This window comes from Perca fluviatilis, chromosome 11 (genome assembly GCF_010015445.1).
Source record: "Perca fluviatilis chromosome 11, GENO_Pfluv_1.0, whole genome shotgun sequence".
Taxonomy (NCBI): domain Eukaryota; kingdom Metazoa; phylum Chordata; class Actinopteri; order Perciformes; family Percidae; genus Perca; species Perca fluviatilis.
Genome location: NC_053122.1, coordinates 28221826 through 28239045, shown reverse-complemented (window position 1 = coordinate 28239045; position 17220 = coordinate 28221826). Strand labels below are relative to the sequence as shown.

General features: G+C 42.8%; 1 protein-coding gene across 1 annotated transcript; it reads left to right on the top strand.

Moving 5' to 3' along the window:
- Positions 1-528: 528 nt before the first annotated feature.
- Positions 529-17166, top strand: LOC120568087 (segment polarity protein dishevelled homolog DVL-3). Its single transcript, XM_039815290.1, has 15 exons — positions 529-1158; positions 2967-3036; positions 5345-5460; positions 6082-6194; positions 7155-7290; positions 7998-8088; positions 8233-8302; positions 8804-8943; positions 9457-9533; positions 9686-9753; positions 9872-10021; positions 12056-12187; positions 13581-13748; positions 14436-14639; positions 15849-17166. Exons 1-15 carry the CDS (start codon positions 998-1000, stop codon positions 16205-16207), a joined length of 2055 nt encoding a protein of 684 aa, XP_039671224.1. The 5' UTR covers positions 529-997; the 3' UTR covers positions 16208-17166.
- The last annotated feature ends 54 nt before the right edge of the window (positions 17167-17220 follow it).

Below are 17220 nucleotides of genomic sequence, written 5' to 3'. Positions count from 1 at the left end.
TAGTAAAGTTTGTTTGGAATGTGTCAGCTGTAACAGGTGGGTGTACCAGCTGTGTGTAAGTGTCTTGGGTTTATTACAGTGCCTCCAAAAATGCACGGGGACATTTCCATTATGCTTGTCAGTTACTGTTAAAATGCTATTATTGGGAAGGAAATCTTAAATTTTGAGATTGATCAAATACTGATACACAGCCAGCCAAAATCCTACAAAACATAAGCATGTAGACTTTTTTTTCCCTTTCTTTTCCCCAATGCATACTGAGATAGGCTGTAGCCCTCCTGTAACCATAGTGTGTATAGAGGAAAGGATGATTTTGGGGACCTAGTGACTTTTTCTCAGCAACATTTCTGTTTTCAAATTAGCTAATCTCTGAGCCATTAATTCCACATCATATAATTTACTGTCCAGAATGCGGCTGGCCCCTCTGGAGGGGACAATGCCCTTGACTTTATGGCCGCCTCAGTTGACACATGCACTGCAGCAGGAATAATGTCGAGTAAGGTCCACGGAAAGCTGTCACTCTCCTCCTCTCCTATGGATGGCGCCCCTCCGGGACAGGCTTGGATGATTTTGTGAAGGTTCGTGTGCAACAAAGTACTACCGAGCTTGGCAGCTAGCGAGAAGAGAAACCCGACCCCTCAGAGATTGTTTATCTTTACTGCGTTTTCAAACAGTTTTTCAGTTATTTCTAAGCTTTCAGCGGCACATTGGAAGTTTAATACAAACGGGAACTAACGCTGTTCAATACTCGGACGGTGTTAGGTCGCTTTGCGGAGGAGCAAGGTGCTTTTTGTAATAGAAAGGCAGGCGTAACGTTAGCGAGCTGGCGTAAAAAAAGAGAGCACCAGGGCTACGCAGCGAGTCGGTCAGCCAGGGAGAGCCGGGAGGACCACGGCAAAGCCGCCGCCAGCGCCACGGGGAGTCGGGGCCCGAGAGGGAGCCTGCCAGGCCCTCGGCTTGATGCACCCTGCCTGCCTCGCCTTAGCCGCAGTCCGAGATGGGGGAGACCAAAATTATCTACCACCTCGACGACCAGGAGACACCATATCTGGTGAAACTGTCGGTGCCGGCGGACAAAGTCACTCTGGCAGACTTCAAAAATGTCCTCAAGAAACCAAATTGCAAATACTTCTTCAAATCTATGGACGATGACTTCGGGTAACTGTTAAATTGTTTATTGTGTTTAACATTGAATCAGCATATAACACTCATGGGGTTTCTCTACGTTAGTGTAGCTAGCTAGATTAACATTAACTTAGTTGGTAGTACCTCTCCCAGCTGGCTTGTCATCAGTGTTAACGTTACCTGGCTATCGATCATTAGCTAGCTACTTGCATTGCAGTTCCTTTGTTAGCTGCTAACGACGAGCTCGCAGCGCTAGCAGGTCTGTTCAGCGTCCCGACCCCGTTTGTTTACATTGCTTGTGTGGCTGCCTTAGCTATGCGTTTTGTGCCTTGACTTTGTCAGACCAAGTTTGGTATTTGTCAGTTTCACGAACACTAGTGAATGTCCTGAATGACATTTTAACTTATCTTAGGTAAAGTGGGAAAACGGGTAACTTTAGTTGTCAACACTGATAATAACCTGACGTTACTACTGTCAGTTGTTGGGGGGGCTAATGTATATTACGTTTCTGCTAACAGGCTAATGTCTGAATGTAAACTGCCAGTTTCAGTGAGTTAGTCAGCGAGTCCAGCAGGCCCCTGCTGTTGTTGTCTATTAGCCCGAGGAATTTAGAGTTGGACACAGGAATGCCCTGTTCATCACTCTGGCAGCTTTATGAGCATGTCCTTTTGTGTTAAAACACGGCTGGAATAGTAGACGTTTTATGTTCCTCCAGACAGTGCCTTCTACAGAGTTAAAAGGGGGGGGGGTGTACTATTTTTTTTTTTTTTTAAACATTTCAGCCAGGTTTCCAAAGTTGTTTTTTGGCTAAACTCAAACTAGGGTGGGGCAACAACTTCTGAACCTTTCCAAGTGGGAAAGACATGTTTTGAAAGCACCCACAGCTATTTCATGTTGTGAAGACTGAAGGGATATTCTGCAAATTCTGAAACCTTTACTCCAAACGGTGGTACAGATTGAGCAACATGTCAGACTGGAATAGAGACCGGTGCCCATATTTACCAAGACTCTCACAGAAAGTCTCACTGGCCATCACTATTACCTCTTCTCTGATAGGCACAGCTAATCTGGTCATCACCAGTAGTCTGAGGCACTTGGTAATAAATGCATGCTCGATTTGTTCTTGATCTTTGCAACCAAGCAGTCTCTTGAAGATTAATTGACTGGAAAGGTTTGCTGACAGTTAATACAGTTGCATTGGTTAAAAAAAAAAACACAGGCAGAACCGTGTTTGCACAGGAAATCTTTACATGTCTTCTTGTTAATTTGTGAGTTTTTTTTTCCTGAGAATTTTCTTTTTAACAGCCTTTTGATGTACAGACACTTCTTATATATAATGCCTGAACACATTTATTTTAAACTTGCCCTCTTTTGACTGGTTTTCCATGTCTGGAAGCCTCAGTGATGTTCGCTGTCCCCCTGAGATTCTGGGATTTTGTTTTGAACAGTTCTAAGCTGTTACGGTAACATTTACAAATGTTGCTCTTCTTCTTCAACTTGGTTATACATTACCATCTAGCTAATGCTGATATCAGCTACAAAAGCATCAAGGAGCAGGTTTATCTTTGCAGAGAGGTTTAGGGAATACATTTGAATTGTTCACCTAGCTTTATGACACAATAATCAACTCTGACTTTTTCTACAGGTAATATTGGTTATGTCTGCCTGGCAGTGTGTAACAACAGTGTAGTGATTGCACTATTACATCCGCATTGGTTTTTCCCAGTTGTCAGTGACTGTCGTGGAAGTATTGCTCATCTCCAGCCTCATGTTTATTGCCCTGAGAGTGCTTTTTGTGTTGGGTTAAGGTTGACTGAAACGGAGCTTTGTTCTCTTTACAGGGTGGTAAAGGAGGAAATATCTGACGACAACGCTAAACTGCCCTGTTTTAATGGACGTGTGGTGTCATGGGTAGGTTCAAGATACATCCCGGAGTTGTTTTCTGCTTTGTTTATTTTGTTTGTTTGTTTGTGTGTGTGTGTGTGTGTGTGTGTGTCTTTGTTCACTGTATTTGTGTGGTTAAGTGGCAACTATGTGCGTGCATGTATAACAATGATTCCCATCTGTTTGCCTGCGACCACAATCATACTCCTCCTCTAGGGAGATGCCCTAGACATCTGCGTAATAATATCATTATCACATAATGATCCCAGGAGCAACAGACGCATGCAAACACCCTGTTCTCTTTCTGTGCTCCTTATGTTTTAAGCACTTTTTAAGAAAATTAGCTGCAGTGGTTTTTGAAGTCATTTCATTTAAGTCCTCACACATGCTAGTCCTCACACATGCTAGTCACCACACACAATGCATACATACATGTACTTGCATGCAGGATCTCATTTAGAGACTCTGAGCAATAATTCTCCTGTCTCCACAACACAAGAGACATCTGGTGCCCTTCCTTTCCCCTCAACATTGAAATTGGGTTAGGAACAAGTGAAATCACAGGATGGGATGGGAGAAAAATACCCCATAACAAAGAGCCTCACTGCATGTCCTCTAACAGGAAGATTGAATCTCACAGGGTAGGGAGAATAAAGTTGAGAGAAAGAGTGCTCTGTTTCTTGATGTGAAAGGCTGACGCATTCGGATAATTTACGACAGTGTGGTTATAATTATAAGTTTTCTTTGAGAGTCATCAACAGTGTTTTCGCTGGATGTTAGAAGGTCTGATCCAGTGTGCCCATCCTGATGTCTCTATCTGTTGTGGTCATTTTCATTAGACTATGTGGAGGTTTGGTTGGCTGTGGTTCAAAGCCAAAGTGTGTATTTGTGTGTGGAAATGTTCCATGTGAGAGTGTGTCCATTTGTTTGTCTCCACTGTTCATCTGTTGTTTCAATGATGTGATTGATTGTTCTCTGGGGTCCAAGGGGCCTGGCTCACTATCATCACATCAACAGGCCGGCACCCTCGATCTGGCCTGTTGTACTTTATTGTCAGCTGACAAACACTTTGTTTTCCATCACATTATTTTTCACACCTTATCTTAGTGCACCTTCTGCACACCATCGTGTCCTCCTTTTTAAACTCAAAATAACACCGTACAAACACAGTATATAGGTATTATAATGGATAAACGGGTAAACAAAATGAGTAGTAGGGCTCATGTTCATAATTCCTTTATCTGTTTACCTCTATTATGTCTGTACAGTTGACTGTACAAGTCAAAAAAGTGAAGTCTTTCTAATGTGTATGGTAGAGCTGAAATCGATTATAACATTATGTGGCTCCACCCCAAATGTGATTTCATTTACTGTTTCCCTTTTGATGTAAAGTCTAGTATATGAAACATAATTTGTGTTTTTGACTTGTGGTCTCATAAAAATAAGACCTTTTGAAGACCTCACCTTGGGCTGTGGGGAAATTGTGATGGGCCCTTTTTTGTAATTATCTGACTTTTTATAGTCCAAATGATTAATCAATAAGGAAAGTAAATGTTAGTTAATTAGCCCTGGTGTATGGTACAGCTGAAAACTATAGAGGGAAAAAAAAAAAAGATCCTGAGTGAGCCGGACAATTTTTCACTGGAATGTGCTGATAATAAGGGGAAATGTTGACAGCCAAATATTCTAATGTTAAAATATACCGACCATATAATTTACCGTGAAAATGCAGTCATGGCCCAATGGATCCCACTTTTTCCCCAAACTCTGGTAACTCTCTGGTAACTCAGGCAACACTATCAGGTAGAGTAAGTCTTTTTTTTAAAGATTATTTTTGGGGCTTTTCCCTTTTTATTTTTGAAAGTGGATAGACATGAAAGGGGGAGAGAGATGGGGGATGACACGCAGCAAAGGGCAGCAGATTGGATTCAAACCCTGCGCCGCTGCAGGACTCTGCCAACATGGGGCGAACGCTCTTACTGGGTGAGCTAGAGGCCACCCCAAGGTAGAGTAAGTCTTGGCACAGGCTCTTTCTTTTACAACTCTTTGAATCCACAGCTGCCTTTTGGATAGCTTTGCTCCTTCAGCAGGACATTGATTTTTACATTTAATGACACATTGTAGTCCCTAAGGGTCCCTAAATGCTGCCAAGCCTTTAGGCAGTGACAATAAAACAGGATATACCACCCAGCCCTTGAATATGGTGTAGTGTAAGCACAGTAATGCTCTGACGTGGGTCTGCTGCCCACTTTCCCCCCCTGTCTTTCAGTGTATTCTTTCCTCTGAGTGTTTTGTCTCATCCCTCTGACTGACCTGACTCTCTGTCTGTTGACAGTTGGTCTCTGGAGACGGGGCCCACACAGACACAGGCTCAGTGGCAGACAGTATAGAGCCGGCACCCCCTTTGGAGAGGACCGGGGGCATTGGAGACTCAAGACCACCTTCTTATCAGTCAGTATATTTAGAAAAAACTTTTTTGTGTGTGTGTGTAAAAGAAAGATGCCATGCGTACTTTGTGTTTGGCTCTGTGCGTGTGTCTTGAATGAGTCCTGTGTTTTCTAATAACCGCAGTAACGGAGGAAAAGCCAAATTAAATGGAGAAAGTATGACACATTGTGACTGCCCAGGAGGAAATAAAAGTACTTTTTTAGTTTCTACCAGTTTATCATTAGGTTATCTTCATTCTGGCAATGAATCAGACCTGTAGAGCACAGATTTCTCTTACGTTTTGTGTTGCCACTCTTTCAGTTCTTCTATATATTAGTTAAACAATGTATAGTACAGTCGTTGCCAGTTTTCACATAAGTAAGTGCAGTCTGGTTCATCTGCAAATAAAGCAAAGTGTGTAGAAGACGTATTCTGCTGGTAATCTGTAGTAATAGACTGCCAGAGACACTGAGCCAGAGAAGGTGTTCTACTCCCCACAGTTTGTAATGTGATTATAACAAGAAGCATTTAATACAAACGTGTGGAAGTGGCTGTTGAGTGAGCTTGACTGCCTTGACAATGACGCAGTGTAATTCTCTCTTTTTCACACCAACAATGATTTCCGTGCACCGTCTCCGTCTCAAGTGGGAAAGCAGCAAGCGGTCGGGACAGTTTGGACAACGACACAGAGACTGGCTCCATGGTGTCACAAAGGAGAGAGAGGGAGAGGCCGCGACGGAAACACGCCAACGACCATGGTCAGAAAGATGTTTCTGCTACATAGTCTTTTAGTTTTTCTTGTGGAACCGCATGTCTCTCCCAGCTCACCACTGTCATTTATTTGGTGGGTGAGAATCAAGTGTTTTCCCATACATGGAGTTGTTTGCCTCGCCACAATGAGTTGCCGCAGCTAAAAAGCTCACCCTAAAGTGTACGCACAGGGACTTTAGAGATCTCCAGCCCGCTGCCATCACACATTCTAGAAACCCGTATGCATTTGAGGCCTGTGCAGAGGTTTAACGACTGTGGTTTGACTAACCAAAGGAGGATGTTGCAGAAAAGCCACGTTGTCACATAGAGTAACATGTAGGGGCTTTACAGGCACCAGGATGTATTGACCTTCATGAATAGGCTATGATGATTGCGGGAGTTGTATTACAAAAATTGTCGCGACAAAGTAGAGATTCATCTGTTGTAATTTGACAATAGTTTGACGATAGATAGATACTTACTTACTTACTTACTTACTTACTTACTTACTTACTTACTTACTTATTTATTTATTTATTTATTTATTTATTTATTTATTTATTTACTTACTTACTTACTTACTTACTTACTTACTTACTTACTTACTTACTTACTTACTTTATTGATCCCCCAAGGGGAAATTCAAGGTCCCAGTAGCTTAAAGACATCACACACAACATACACACACAGATGACAAACAGGATGATAAAATAACAAATCCACATGAAGAGCAACCATGTTTTCATTAGCTACTGATCAATAAGGAACCAGCAATGTTTGAAAAGAGTTAGTTTGTAAACGGTGACAATGTGGTTAGATGAGCATAAAGAGAAGACTTAAAGAGTATTAACTTCGGGATTAATAAAGTATCTCTGTCTGTCTAGACTGACAACAAAACCAAACCCCTATATTTGAATGTGCCTTGTGCGTACATGTCTCATCCTGATCATAATGCTGTCCCCCTGCAGGTGGAAGGCAGAACGGCTACTCGTCGCGCGCAGCGGGACGTGGGGGCCCCGAGTACGACAGCTGCTCGTCCTTCATGAGCAGCGAGCTGGAGTCGACTTCCTGTTTTGATTCGGAGGATGACGACGCAACCAGCAGGTCAGATGTTCTGTGTAGCTCGTTGTTCCTAAGTGCAGTTCCCAATGAGAACATTGGTTCGAGGAATGCATGTGGCGTTCCAGATGATGGGGTTTTGGCAGAGATTAGCACAGTCTAATTGTCTAGTGGTTTTTGTGGTTACCCCCGGGTTCTCCTCCAGGAGTCGTAGAAATATCTGCAATCCCACTGTAGAGACGCTGTTCTCTTTAGGCGTCTCCCAGGATCTTTTCTTTATTCCTGTTATACCGATCTGGATATCGGCGTCATCAGGTTACAATGTAAACATGGTTTCCATGTAAAGAAATGGATTTTTGCCTAACCAAAAATTTCTGAATATTGGTCCAGGTCATGACTTCTAAATAAAGTGGGTTAGATGCCATTTTACAAACAGTTAAAGCTGGTCCGGACTCCTGGCAAGCACCACTTTCATTATGGAAACGGTGTTTAAAGGGCTTTTCATTATGTAGCTGGCATTAAGACTTTAATTAGATTAAAACAAATTAAATGGGGTAAATAGCTTCCGTGTGTGTGTGTGTGTGTGTGTGTGTGTCTGTCTGTCTGTCTGTCTGTCTGTCTGATGACTGCATTTATATGCTATACTTCCTAAGTAGTCATGTAGCAATACATATTTGGTCATATATTACAACCTTTCCATATGTGTGTATCGTCTCTAAAAAGATGGGTTTTATTCTTTTCTTGTGTTTTAGATTTAGCAGCTCCACCGAGCAGAGCTCCTCTCGTCTAATGAGACGCCACCGCCGTCGCCGACGGAAACCTAAGGCCTCCAATATAGACAGGGTGAGACGACACGCTTAGACGTACAGGACTGTAAATCAGCCCCAGACTTCATTCATTCAAATTGTGTTCCAGTGTGCAACTTTTGATTCTTCTTCTCATATTTATTTTTCTCTCCTCCCCAATTTTCATCATTCTTCCCTCCAGTCTTCGTCATTCAGCAGCATCACAGACTCCACCATGTCTCTGAACATCATCACTGTCACTCTCAACATGGGTAAGTGACTTGGCCATGTGGAGTCTGCACATAGAAGATAAAAAAAAAAAAATATAAAAGTCTGCTTTTTTTTTCAAAATAAAGTAGGTATGCACACTTAACACAACTTGGTAGTGCAAAGTTAGCACTAGCAAGTTAACTAGCAGTTAAGAAATATATTGTACATGTATAGCCTATTTTTCTTCTACAATGCAAAAACATTTTTTTAAATAATTTCTTTATTTTTGTTTTAATAATATTGTTTTTAACACATTTTTGAGTATTAATCGATCAAAATGTTTATTGTGGGTTAATAATTAAACGGTTAATCATTAACATCCCTAGAATAAGGCCTTCTTATACAATCACACACTGAGCCTCACAAGAGGGGAAAATATGCCGATGTAACCAATTAGTTCCATATTGATGAAGGTCATGATCATCTTTCCTGCCCTTTACTTACTTCGCTGCTGCTTTACGTCAGTCTTGAGTCAACATTGTCCGTTCCCTTCCTCTGCACAGAGAAGTACAACTTCTTGGGCATCAGTATCGTGGGTCAGAGTAACGAGAGGGGAGATGGAGGAATCTACATCGGCTCTATCATGAAGGGAGGAGCTGTGGCTGCAGATGGACGCATAGAGCCTGGGGACATGCTGTTGCAGGTGTGTGTCAGTATGTGTGTGTATGGCACAAGATTGTGTGTGTGTGTGTGTGTGTGTGTGTGTGTGTGTGTGTGTGTGTGTGTGTGTGTGTGTGTGTGTGTGTGTGTGTGTGTGTGTGTGTGTGTGTGTGTGTGTGTGTGTGTGTGTGTGTGTGTGTGTGTGTGTGTGTGTAACACATTTCTGAACTGTGATCAATGCATGTGGCAGTATATCCTCTTCTCAATCACATTGTAATATACTGTATCTGTATACTGTGTAAGTGTCCCCTTGTAAGGCAAGATGTATCAGTCAGCTGTGTTTATGGCTCTAATGAACATGAACATTTTCACTTCCAAATTTTAATATGGCACGCCATGTTCAACACTGCCAGTCCCACTGATGGCTTTGTGTAGTGGCATTTATTGGAATAACTGTAACTCTGTGAAAGTTTTATGCCTCGTTATATAGGAATATAGCAATTAGTGTAATGTATGTTTACAACCTGAGAGATTTTTATCATTTTTATCCCTGTAGGTGAACGACATAAACTTTGAGAACATGAGCAATGACGATGCCGTTCGAGTACTGAGGGACATAGTGCACAAGCCGGGGTAAGCAGCAAACAGGCACACGTACAATTACATTCTGTAGCAGCAATAAATACAAATATTCTTCCATAAAACACCGGTGCAAAACAAGGACATGACTGAATTCTAGTAAAGTTGAAGCTGATGCTATTGTTTGTCTCTGTGTTTTTCACCAGCCCCATAACACTGACTGTGGCCAAGTGCTGGGACCCAAACCCCCGGAGCTGCTTCGCTCTGCCCAGGAGTGAGTGTTTTGTCTTTCTTGTTCATTTCAGTAAAATTAATAACAATAATCAATACAAATACGTGCAGACTCATTCGTTTCGGTAACCGCTTACTCTGCTTACTTTGAATCCAACAAGGTGAGCCAATCCGGCCCATTGACCCAGCTGCATGGGTGTCCCACACGGCGGCTATGACCGGGGTATACCCTGCGTATGGCATGAGCCCTTCCATGAGCACCGTCACCTCCACCAGCTCCTCCATCAGCAGCTCTATCCCTGAGACTGAACGTGAGTCACATCACCCCCACCCCCACCCCGCAGCTGCCTGTTACGGCCCATTCTCAAGGCACTTTTATTCAAAACAACTTGCATCCTGCCGTAACTCCATTCGCTTTTTCTTTTGTCTCTACGTAACATTTTTGCTCACATCCTTCTTATTGATTTTGCATTGTACTTCTTTTTTTTTTTTTTTTTAACTGTCGGCCTTTAAAATAACGTTTTACAGTTTTCTGTTGGCTTTTTTATAGATACATTTGGCCGTTCACACTTACGATACAAGGCATAAATTCCTGGGATTGTTGCTATTACAGGATTTTACTTTTTGAACATTCAGCTCTGGCTTTGGAGTCCCCCCCTACTCTCCAACCTCCAAAAACGCACTAATGTCAGTGTCTTTCTCACAAGTGTTAGCAGATCTCGGTGTTGAGCGTGGCCCTGCCCTCTCAGTGCATTCCTGCGACTACTCTCTGTTCCTGCTTTTACTGTGCTCAGCCTCACAGCTTCCATCTGCTCAATAACTCTTGTCAAAACTAAGCCATAACTCTCAACTTTCATCTTCCCTGTAATCTTTGGAAGAACGGGGATGTTTTTCTTACTTTCTGGAGAAAAAAAAAAAAAAGTCCCTCTCTCGACACACTTTCTTAACCAAATTAATACGCTTCACATTTCTGGATCAGGCAGAACATACATTTCACGTGATCACATGCTTAAACCTTGCATTTCTGGATACTATTTCTGGTTTATTGGTGAATTTCTCATATTCTTACGATAATTGGTCAACTCACGTATAAAGTTGCCAGGAGTTCTATCAAGTGCAGCTACAGTGACATTTTAAAAGGAGAAAAAAATTCTGCAATCTAAAATATCAGTGTGAGAGTTCAGTTGGTGCCTCAAAATCAAAGCAGCAGTTTTGCACCAGTGTTCAATCATACAGCCAGAAATCTGTCATGCGACTGTTGTTAATGTGCACTGACAACAGCTTGCACTACTCTGAAACGTCAAGGGAAAGTTGAGTTTATGTTGATATTTTTCAACCGAGAGCAAAAATATTGCTGTGTTTGGGAATGCTAGAATCGTTTAAACTAGAGGTTATGAAAAATGACTTTTTAAATACTAAATTTGTTTTCAGTATTCTCTCCTAATATATAATATAATATTCTGTCATGTCTACAAACTCCCCCAAAGCAAAATGTTAATCCCCTCTTCCTTGGGGATGGTCAAAAGGCATTCTGGGAAAATAAAGGAAAGCAGAAGTAGATTAAACAGGTGGAGGGGAAGTGCGAACACCAAAAGGTAAATAACACTTCCTATCGTGAAATGCAGCAAACCTCAGTGAGATGATATGTGACTGTTGATCTAGGGAGGACATTTCGTTCATCATGATCGGGCTTTTGTGAAGACCAGCTCAGTTGTTGTCCAACTCAAACAAAGATCCAGCCTAATATGTCTTACTCCTGACCAAGACATAGCAGGGGTCGCGTTACACTCCAGACCACAGGAAACCAAATATTATTTAAGGCAAATACCAAAACAGACTAAACTTGTTGGAGTTGTCAGGGATGCGGTAACAGCACGCAGCTGTACTTTCATCACATTTGCAGGAAACCCAATCAAAATGCACCAACAGATTTGATATATGTGTGAGATGAATATCTTTGTCCTCTAAAACGGGGGTTCTCAAACATTTTTCAATAATGTACCCCCTTTGAAATAGAGAGAGAGAGAGAGAGAGAGAGAGAGAGAGAGAGAGGTATATGCCTTGACGCAGAAGGTCCAGGGTTTGAGTCCGACCTGTGACGAGTTCCTGCATGTCCCCCCTTTCATATCTAGCTTGAAGGCTGAAATGCCCCCCCTAAAAAATATTACGTATCCCCTGCAGTACTCCAAAGTACCCCTAGAGGTACGCGTACCCCTATTTGAGAAACAATTGCTCTAAAACAAGTTTGGTGGTTAAGCATAAAAATCAACAACAACAAAAATGTCAACTCCGACAGGAGGATGTGGTTCCGCTCCTGTGCTAACATGTCCTCTGATCGTTCCCAGGATTCGATGACTTCCACCTCTCCATCCACAGCGACATGGCAACAGTTGCTAAGGCCATGGCCTGCCCAGAGTCAGGTCTGGAGGTGCGGGACAGGATGTGGCTCAAGATTACCATCGCTAACGCCTTTATCGGTATGTGGGTCAAAGCAGAGGGCATGGTCCTGCATTTATTATTTCCTTCCTCAGTATGCACACCCATCTCGGTGCTTTGTTTGGAGATTTCTGTCCGTGTCTTAGTGAAAGCCTCTTGTATCAATTCAGAATGAAGAAGCATCCCAATAATCCACTAATGTAGTTTTACCTTGTAACTCCATATTGCATATCATAGCAGTAATGTTTTTTTTTGTGTCATCAAGTAAAAAATATTCTATAATAATACATTTATTTAAAAATCACGTTAAATCAAGTTACAAAGTGCTTAACGTACAATTTTAAAAGAAAAAACAATTAGTAAACCGTATAAAAAAAATATAATGATTAAAAAAACAACAACAACCGTAAAATCAATAAAAAAGCCAGTCTAAAATAGTGAGTTTTTAATTTTGAGTTTTTAAAAGTGACTTAAAAGAAGACAATGTGTTAGCTTCCCTGATCTCCACCGGCAGGTCTTCCCACAACTGAGGGGCCCGAACAGAAAAGGCCCGGTCACCTTTTAGTTTTCAGGTTTGACCGAGGAATGGCCAGGAATGACCTGCCAGTGGGTTTCAGGTTGCATTCAGGCTCGTAGGGGGTCAGGAGGTCAGCTACATATCCTGAAGCTAAACCCCTTACCAGCCTTAAAAATGATCATTAAAATGTAAAAAAAAATCCACTGGGAGCCAATGAAGTGATTTTTAAACCAGTGTGGTGTGATCTCTCCTGCTGGACCTGATTATGAGTCTGGCTGCAGCATTTTGAATCCGCTGAAGTTTATTGATAAACTACGAGTGTTCATTAACAACTGTCTCAGATACATACTGAGGATTTGGTGGCCCAACAACATATCAAATGTAGACCTGCAGAGACGCATGAACCAGGAGCAAATCCACATTGAAATCAAATCCAGAAAGTGGGGATGCATCGGTCATACACTTAGGAAGGATCCGAGGAACATAGCAAGACAAGCTCTGGACTATAATCCCCAAGGCAAGAGGAAGATAGGGAGACCGAAATCCAACTGGAGGACGGGGACCTCCTGGCAAAAAAAGTAAAGACCTTAGCTCAGAGGAGAGTGAGGTGGAGATCCATGGTGGACGCCCTCTGCTCCCAAAGGGGCCAAGAGGATTAAATGAAAAACACGAAATGAAGTTTATTGAGGTTTTTGTTGCGTGAGGCATGAGAAGAGGCCATTACAGTAATCTAACCGGGATGAAATGAATACTTGGGTTTTGTTACAGTTACACATCAGCTGTGGACAGATACATGTCACATAAACATAGATGATTCAAATCCTCATCTTGGATATTATTCTATATCATGAAATAGTCATTAAATGTACTGAGCAAAACTGCACCTAAAATATGTATGTGTGTCTTTGTGTCCTCAGGTTCTGATGTGGTGGACTGGCTCTTCCATCACGTGGAAGGCTTTTCAGATCGGCGAGAAGCTCGCAAATACGCCAGCAACCTGCTGAAGGCCGGCTACATCCGACACACCGTCAACAAGATCACCTTCTCTGAACAGTGCTACTACGTCTTCGGAGACCTCTGTGGCAGTAAGTGGACACTAAAGCTGCGTTCAGACCCAGTTTTATTATTTTTCCCAGGTCTAACAAAGAACTCCGTCAACTTTGCAGAAGAACTCTCACCTCGCACAGCTCATTTGATGTTTTTCGGTGTCCACGTGAGCTTGGAGATCTCCAGCACCTTTATTAGACACTGAAACATACGTGCCAGCTTTGCACACGGTGCACTCCGCCTCCCACTTGTCCCGACCGGGTCTGTACGTGGGAAATTGTTTTTGCAGTTCAACTGTGAAGCTGCACCAGAGCTGCACACGAAGCTTCGGCATTTTGTGTGCAATGCTCCGCTGTCTGCTCTGCCCCCGTAATATGCGGCGTCGCGGCAGAGCCGACCACAAGGCAGCCTCTTGGGAATTACGTCACGCAAAAAAGTACCTTAGTATTGTGTGCAAAGCGCCAGTCAATTTAAGTACACCCTTAATGGTCCCATGAAAAACAGTGATAACCGGACATTTTCATGAATTTATAAAAAAAACGGACGCCCCGGACAGTACGTAAAAAGTGGACATGTCTGGGCAAAAAGAGGACGTTTGGTCACCCTAGTCTAAACGCACTACCCCCATTTCTCCACAAAGTTGTCGTGGTTCAGTTGTATCTGTATCTATAAGTGGGGGGTGTTACTGTTGAAGTCAAAATTTGTTTGTTTTTTTTCTCCCTCAGACATGACCCATCTGTCTCTCCATGACCACGATGGTTCCAGTGGGGGTGCCTCAGATCAGGACACTCTCCCCCCTCTGCCCCATCCCGGGTCGGCCCCCTGGCCCATGACGCTGCCCTACCAGTTCCCCATTCCACACCCATACGACATGCAACAGCCCTTCCATGGTGGACCAGGCGCCGGCAGTGCAGGAAGCCAGCACAGCGGTGAGTGCCGTTTAAACCTACCGTATGTGTTCATCACCAGTATATTTCAACACGTATTGGAGAATCAGTAGGGTGGGAAACCAAACGAATGCCATTTTGATGTTGTAATATTAGGTTTAAAAACACTCAGCCCCTATAGACTTACAAAGTGTCTGTTTTCAAGTTTGTAGTTTGCTCCTTCACAAAGAACAGCAACCACATTGAGCTCGAAATCATGTCAGTAACACCAGATGTTGATGATGAAAAGGTTTAATGATGAAAGAAGTATCCCAATCTCTGTGGAAACCTCTCCAACGCTGAGATTCTTCGTCTCCATTATCCATCTGTATGCTGCAAACACACACGCACAGCATGTTGCCAAACAATATCTAAAATTTGACCCGAAGTCAACACAAGGGTTTTACATCAGGTGACTTCAAGGACATATAGGAAAGTGCAAAAAAAAAAGTTCCTTCCAGCAGCTCCAAAGCTGCCTTATTCACATGCTTTATTTTGTGTATTTAACGTGTAGAAATAGAAAAACCAGACGTTGTGGTTTTAGGAACTGTTTGCTTACGCAATGGAGATATTTACTGACCAACAGCAGCTGGGCCCACTGACTGTACAAAACATCACAGATGTCGTGGTTCGTGGTTGCACACTACCACTCCTGAATAGTAACCCAGGTTATAAGATACAACATGTGTTTTGTAGTTGCTGTATAGTGTATTTTATGTTTTTTTTTATTTTTTATGAAAGCTTTCTCTAGCCTCTACAGTTGGTGCTAAGCTAGTCCTTGACCTACCTATCTAAAATGTCATTTTTCATCTGTCTTTGGGTTAGATGGCAAAAAGCATGCTTCTCAAAATGTCAGAAGGTTCCTTTTAAGCGCAGAAACTGTTACGGTTTTAAATTCATTAGTCTGAAGAGCTTGCCTCTAAAGCAAGCAGGCTGTTTGTGGTAATAAAATGAAAACATGTTATTGCCTTCAGTAGTGGCTGGGCTGTTTTGGCCTGTGAAAAGGCAGTGAATGCTCCGTCTCTGCATTAGTCATGCAGCTTTTCTGAGAGTCTCCCACAAACTGGGTCAGCACTGCCTGTGTCACTTCACTGGCGCCCAGATGGGAGTGAGTGGTTCATGTAGGTCACTCCGATTTAATTAACAAAACGTGATGTGATTGTACATTACACTTAGATATTAATCATAGTATCTTCTACTCTCTGTCTACAGGAAGCAGTGGCTCCAACTGCAGTAAGAATGAGGGGCGGAAGTCCGGCGGCAGTGGCAGCGAAACGGAGATCCGGAGCCACCGAGCTCCAAGCGAGCGCTCGGTGGCTCCCCCTAGTGAACGAAGCGTCCGTAGCTCTGTCAGCCACCGCAGCGCCAACTCCCACTCGATAGCCTACGGTCCGGGCCTCGTCTATGGCCCCCCTGGCCTGCCCCCCCAGCCCCCACATCTGTCTACAGCTGCACCTGGCGCCCCACCAGGCAGAGAGCTCTCCTCTGTGCCCCCTGAGCTCAATGCCTCACGCCAGTCTCTGCGCATGGCGGTGGGCAACGCTGGAGAATTCTTTGTTGATGTGATGTAACGCAGGTCATAGGCCGATAACAAAGTAGCGGATTTGGCTTTCTCGTGTCATTATAACACTGAGAAGGACAGCATGACGGGACAGGAGGGAGGGAAGGTTGCAAAAAGCTGTATCCCAAGGTCTTGATTCCACTCTCCTACAAGAAGAAATGCAACCAACCGGGTTGTGTATGTTGAGAGAAAGTGTTCCTCCTCCCTTGTGCTTTTCTTCCTAGTAGTAGTGGCCATACTTTCTTCAGTGAAGAAACCCCCTCGCTCAAGATGGAACCAAAGCGCCTTTCTCAGTTTCCGCTCCTCAAGTGGGGAAGAGTTTGAGTAAGGACAAAGAGCAAGAGAGGGAGGGAGGCGGTGGAAACAGAACAGCTGGGGAAGATGACTCAGCGCTTTTCTACATGGATGTTTTTCATTTGTTCTTCTCTTCACTCTTCCCTCCTCTCTGCCTCCCTTATCTAACATTCTCTGTCCTCCCCCACCCCTGTTCACATCAAAACTGAGAGAAAGAAGCCTCTTCCCTCCTTACGTTTTTTTCTTCAATTTTCCCACTTCCTGACCTCTTAACATGAAAAAAAAAACCTAAAAGAAAGCTGAAATGATCACTAACTGTTAACCTTATTCAGACTTTTTAAATGTTTGCTTGACTTCAGAGAGAAAGAAATGGAAAAATGTGTATGTAGTGCAAGAGAAATGCAGTCCTTACTGTAAGAATGCATTTGTTTAATTATATACGTAGTTGGTCACAACTAGTTACATTTTTCAACGCTAAACATGAGCATCCAGCTTCAAGAGTCATTTTTACACTACATAACTGCATTTTCATCTGTTAACCAGAGCATTTTCAGACTCTGTCTTGTGATAATGTATAGTGGGGAAAACAATTTCCTACCATGTCTTTCACACTACTCTTTTATCAAGGAAAAAATGTCTTTTTATTTATAAATATAGTTTTATGACTTAACTTTGCTGCGTTGTATTATGTTGTTTTTTTTTTAGTGTGTGTGTGGGCGTGCATATGTT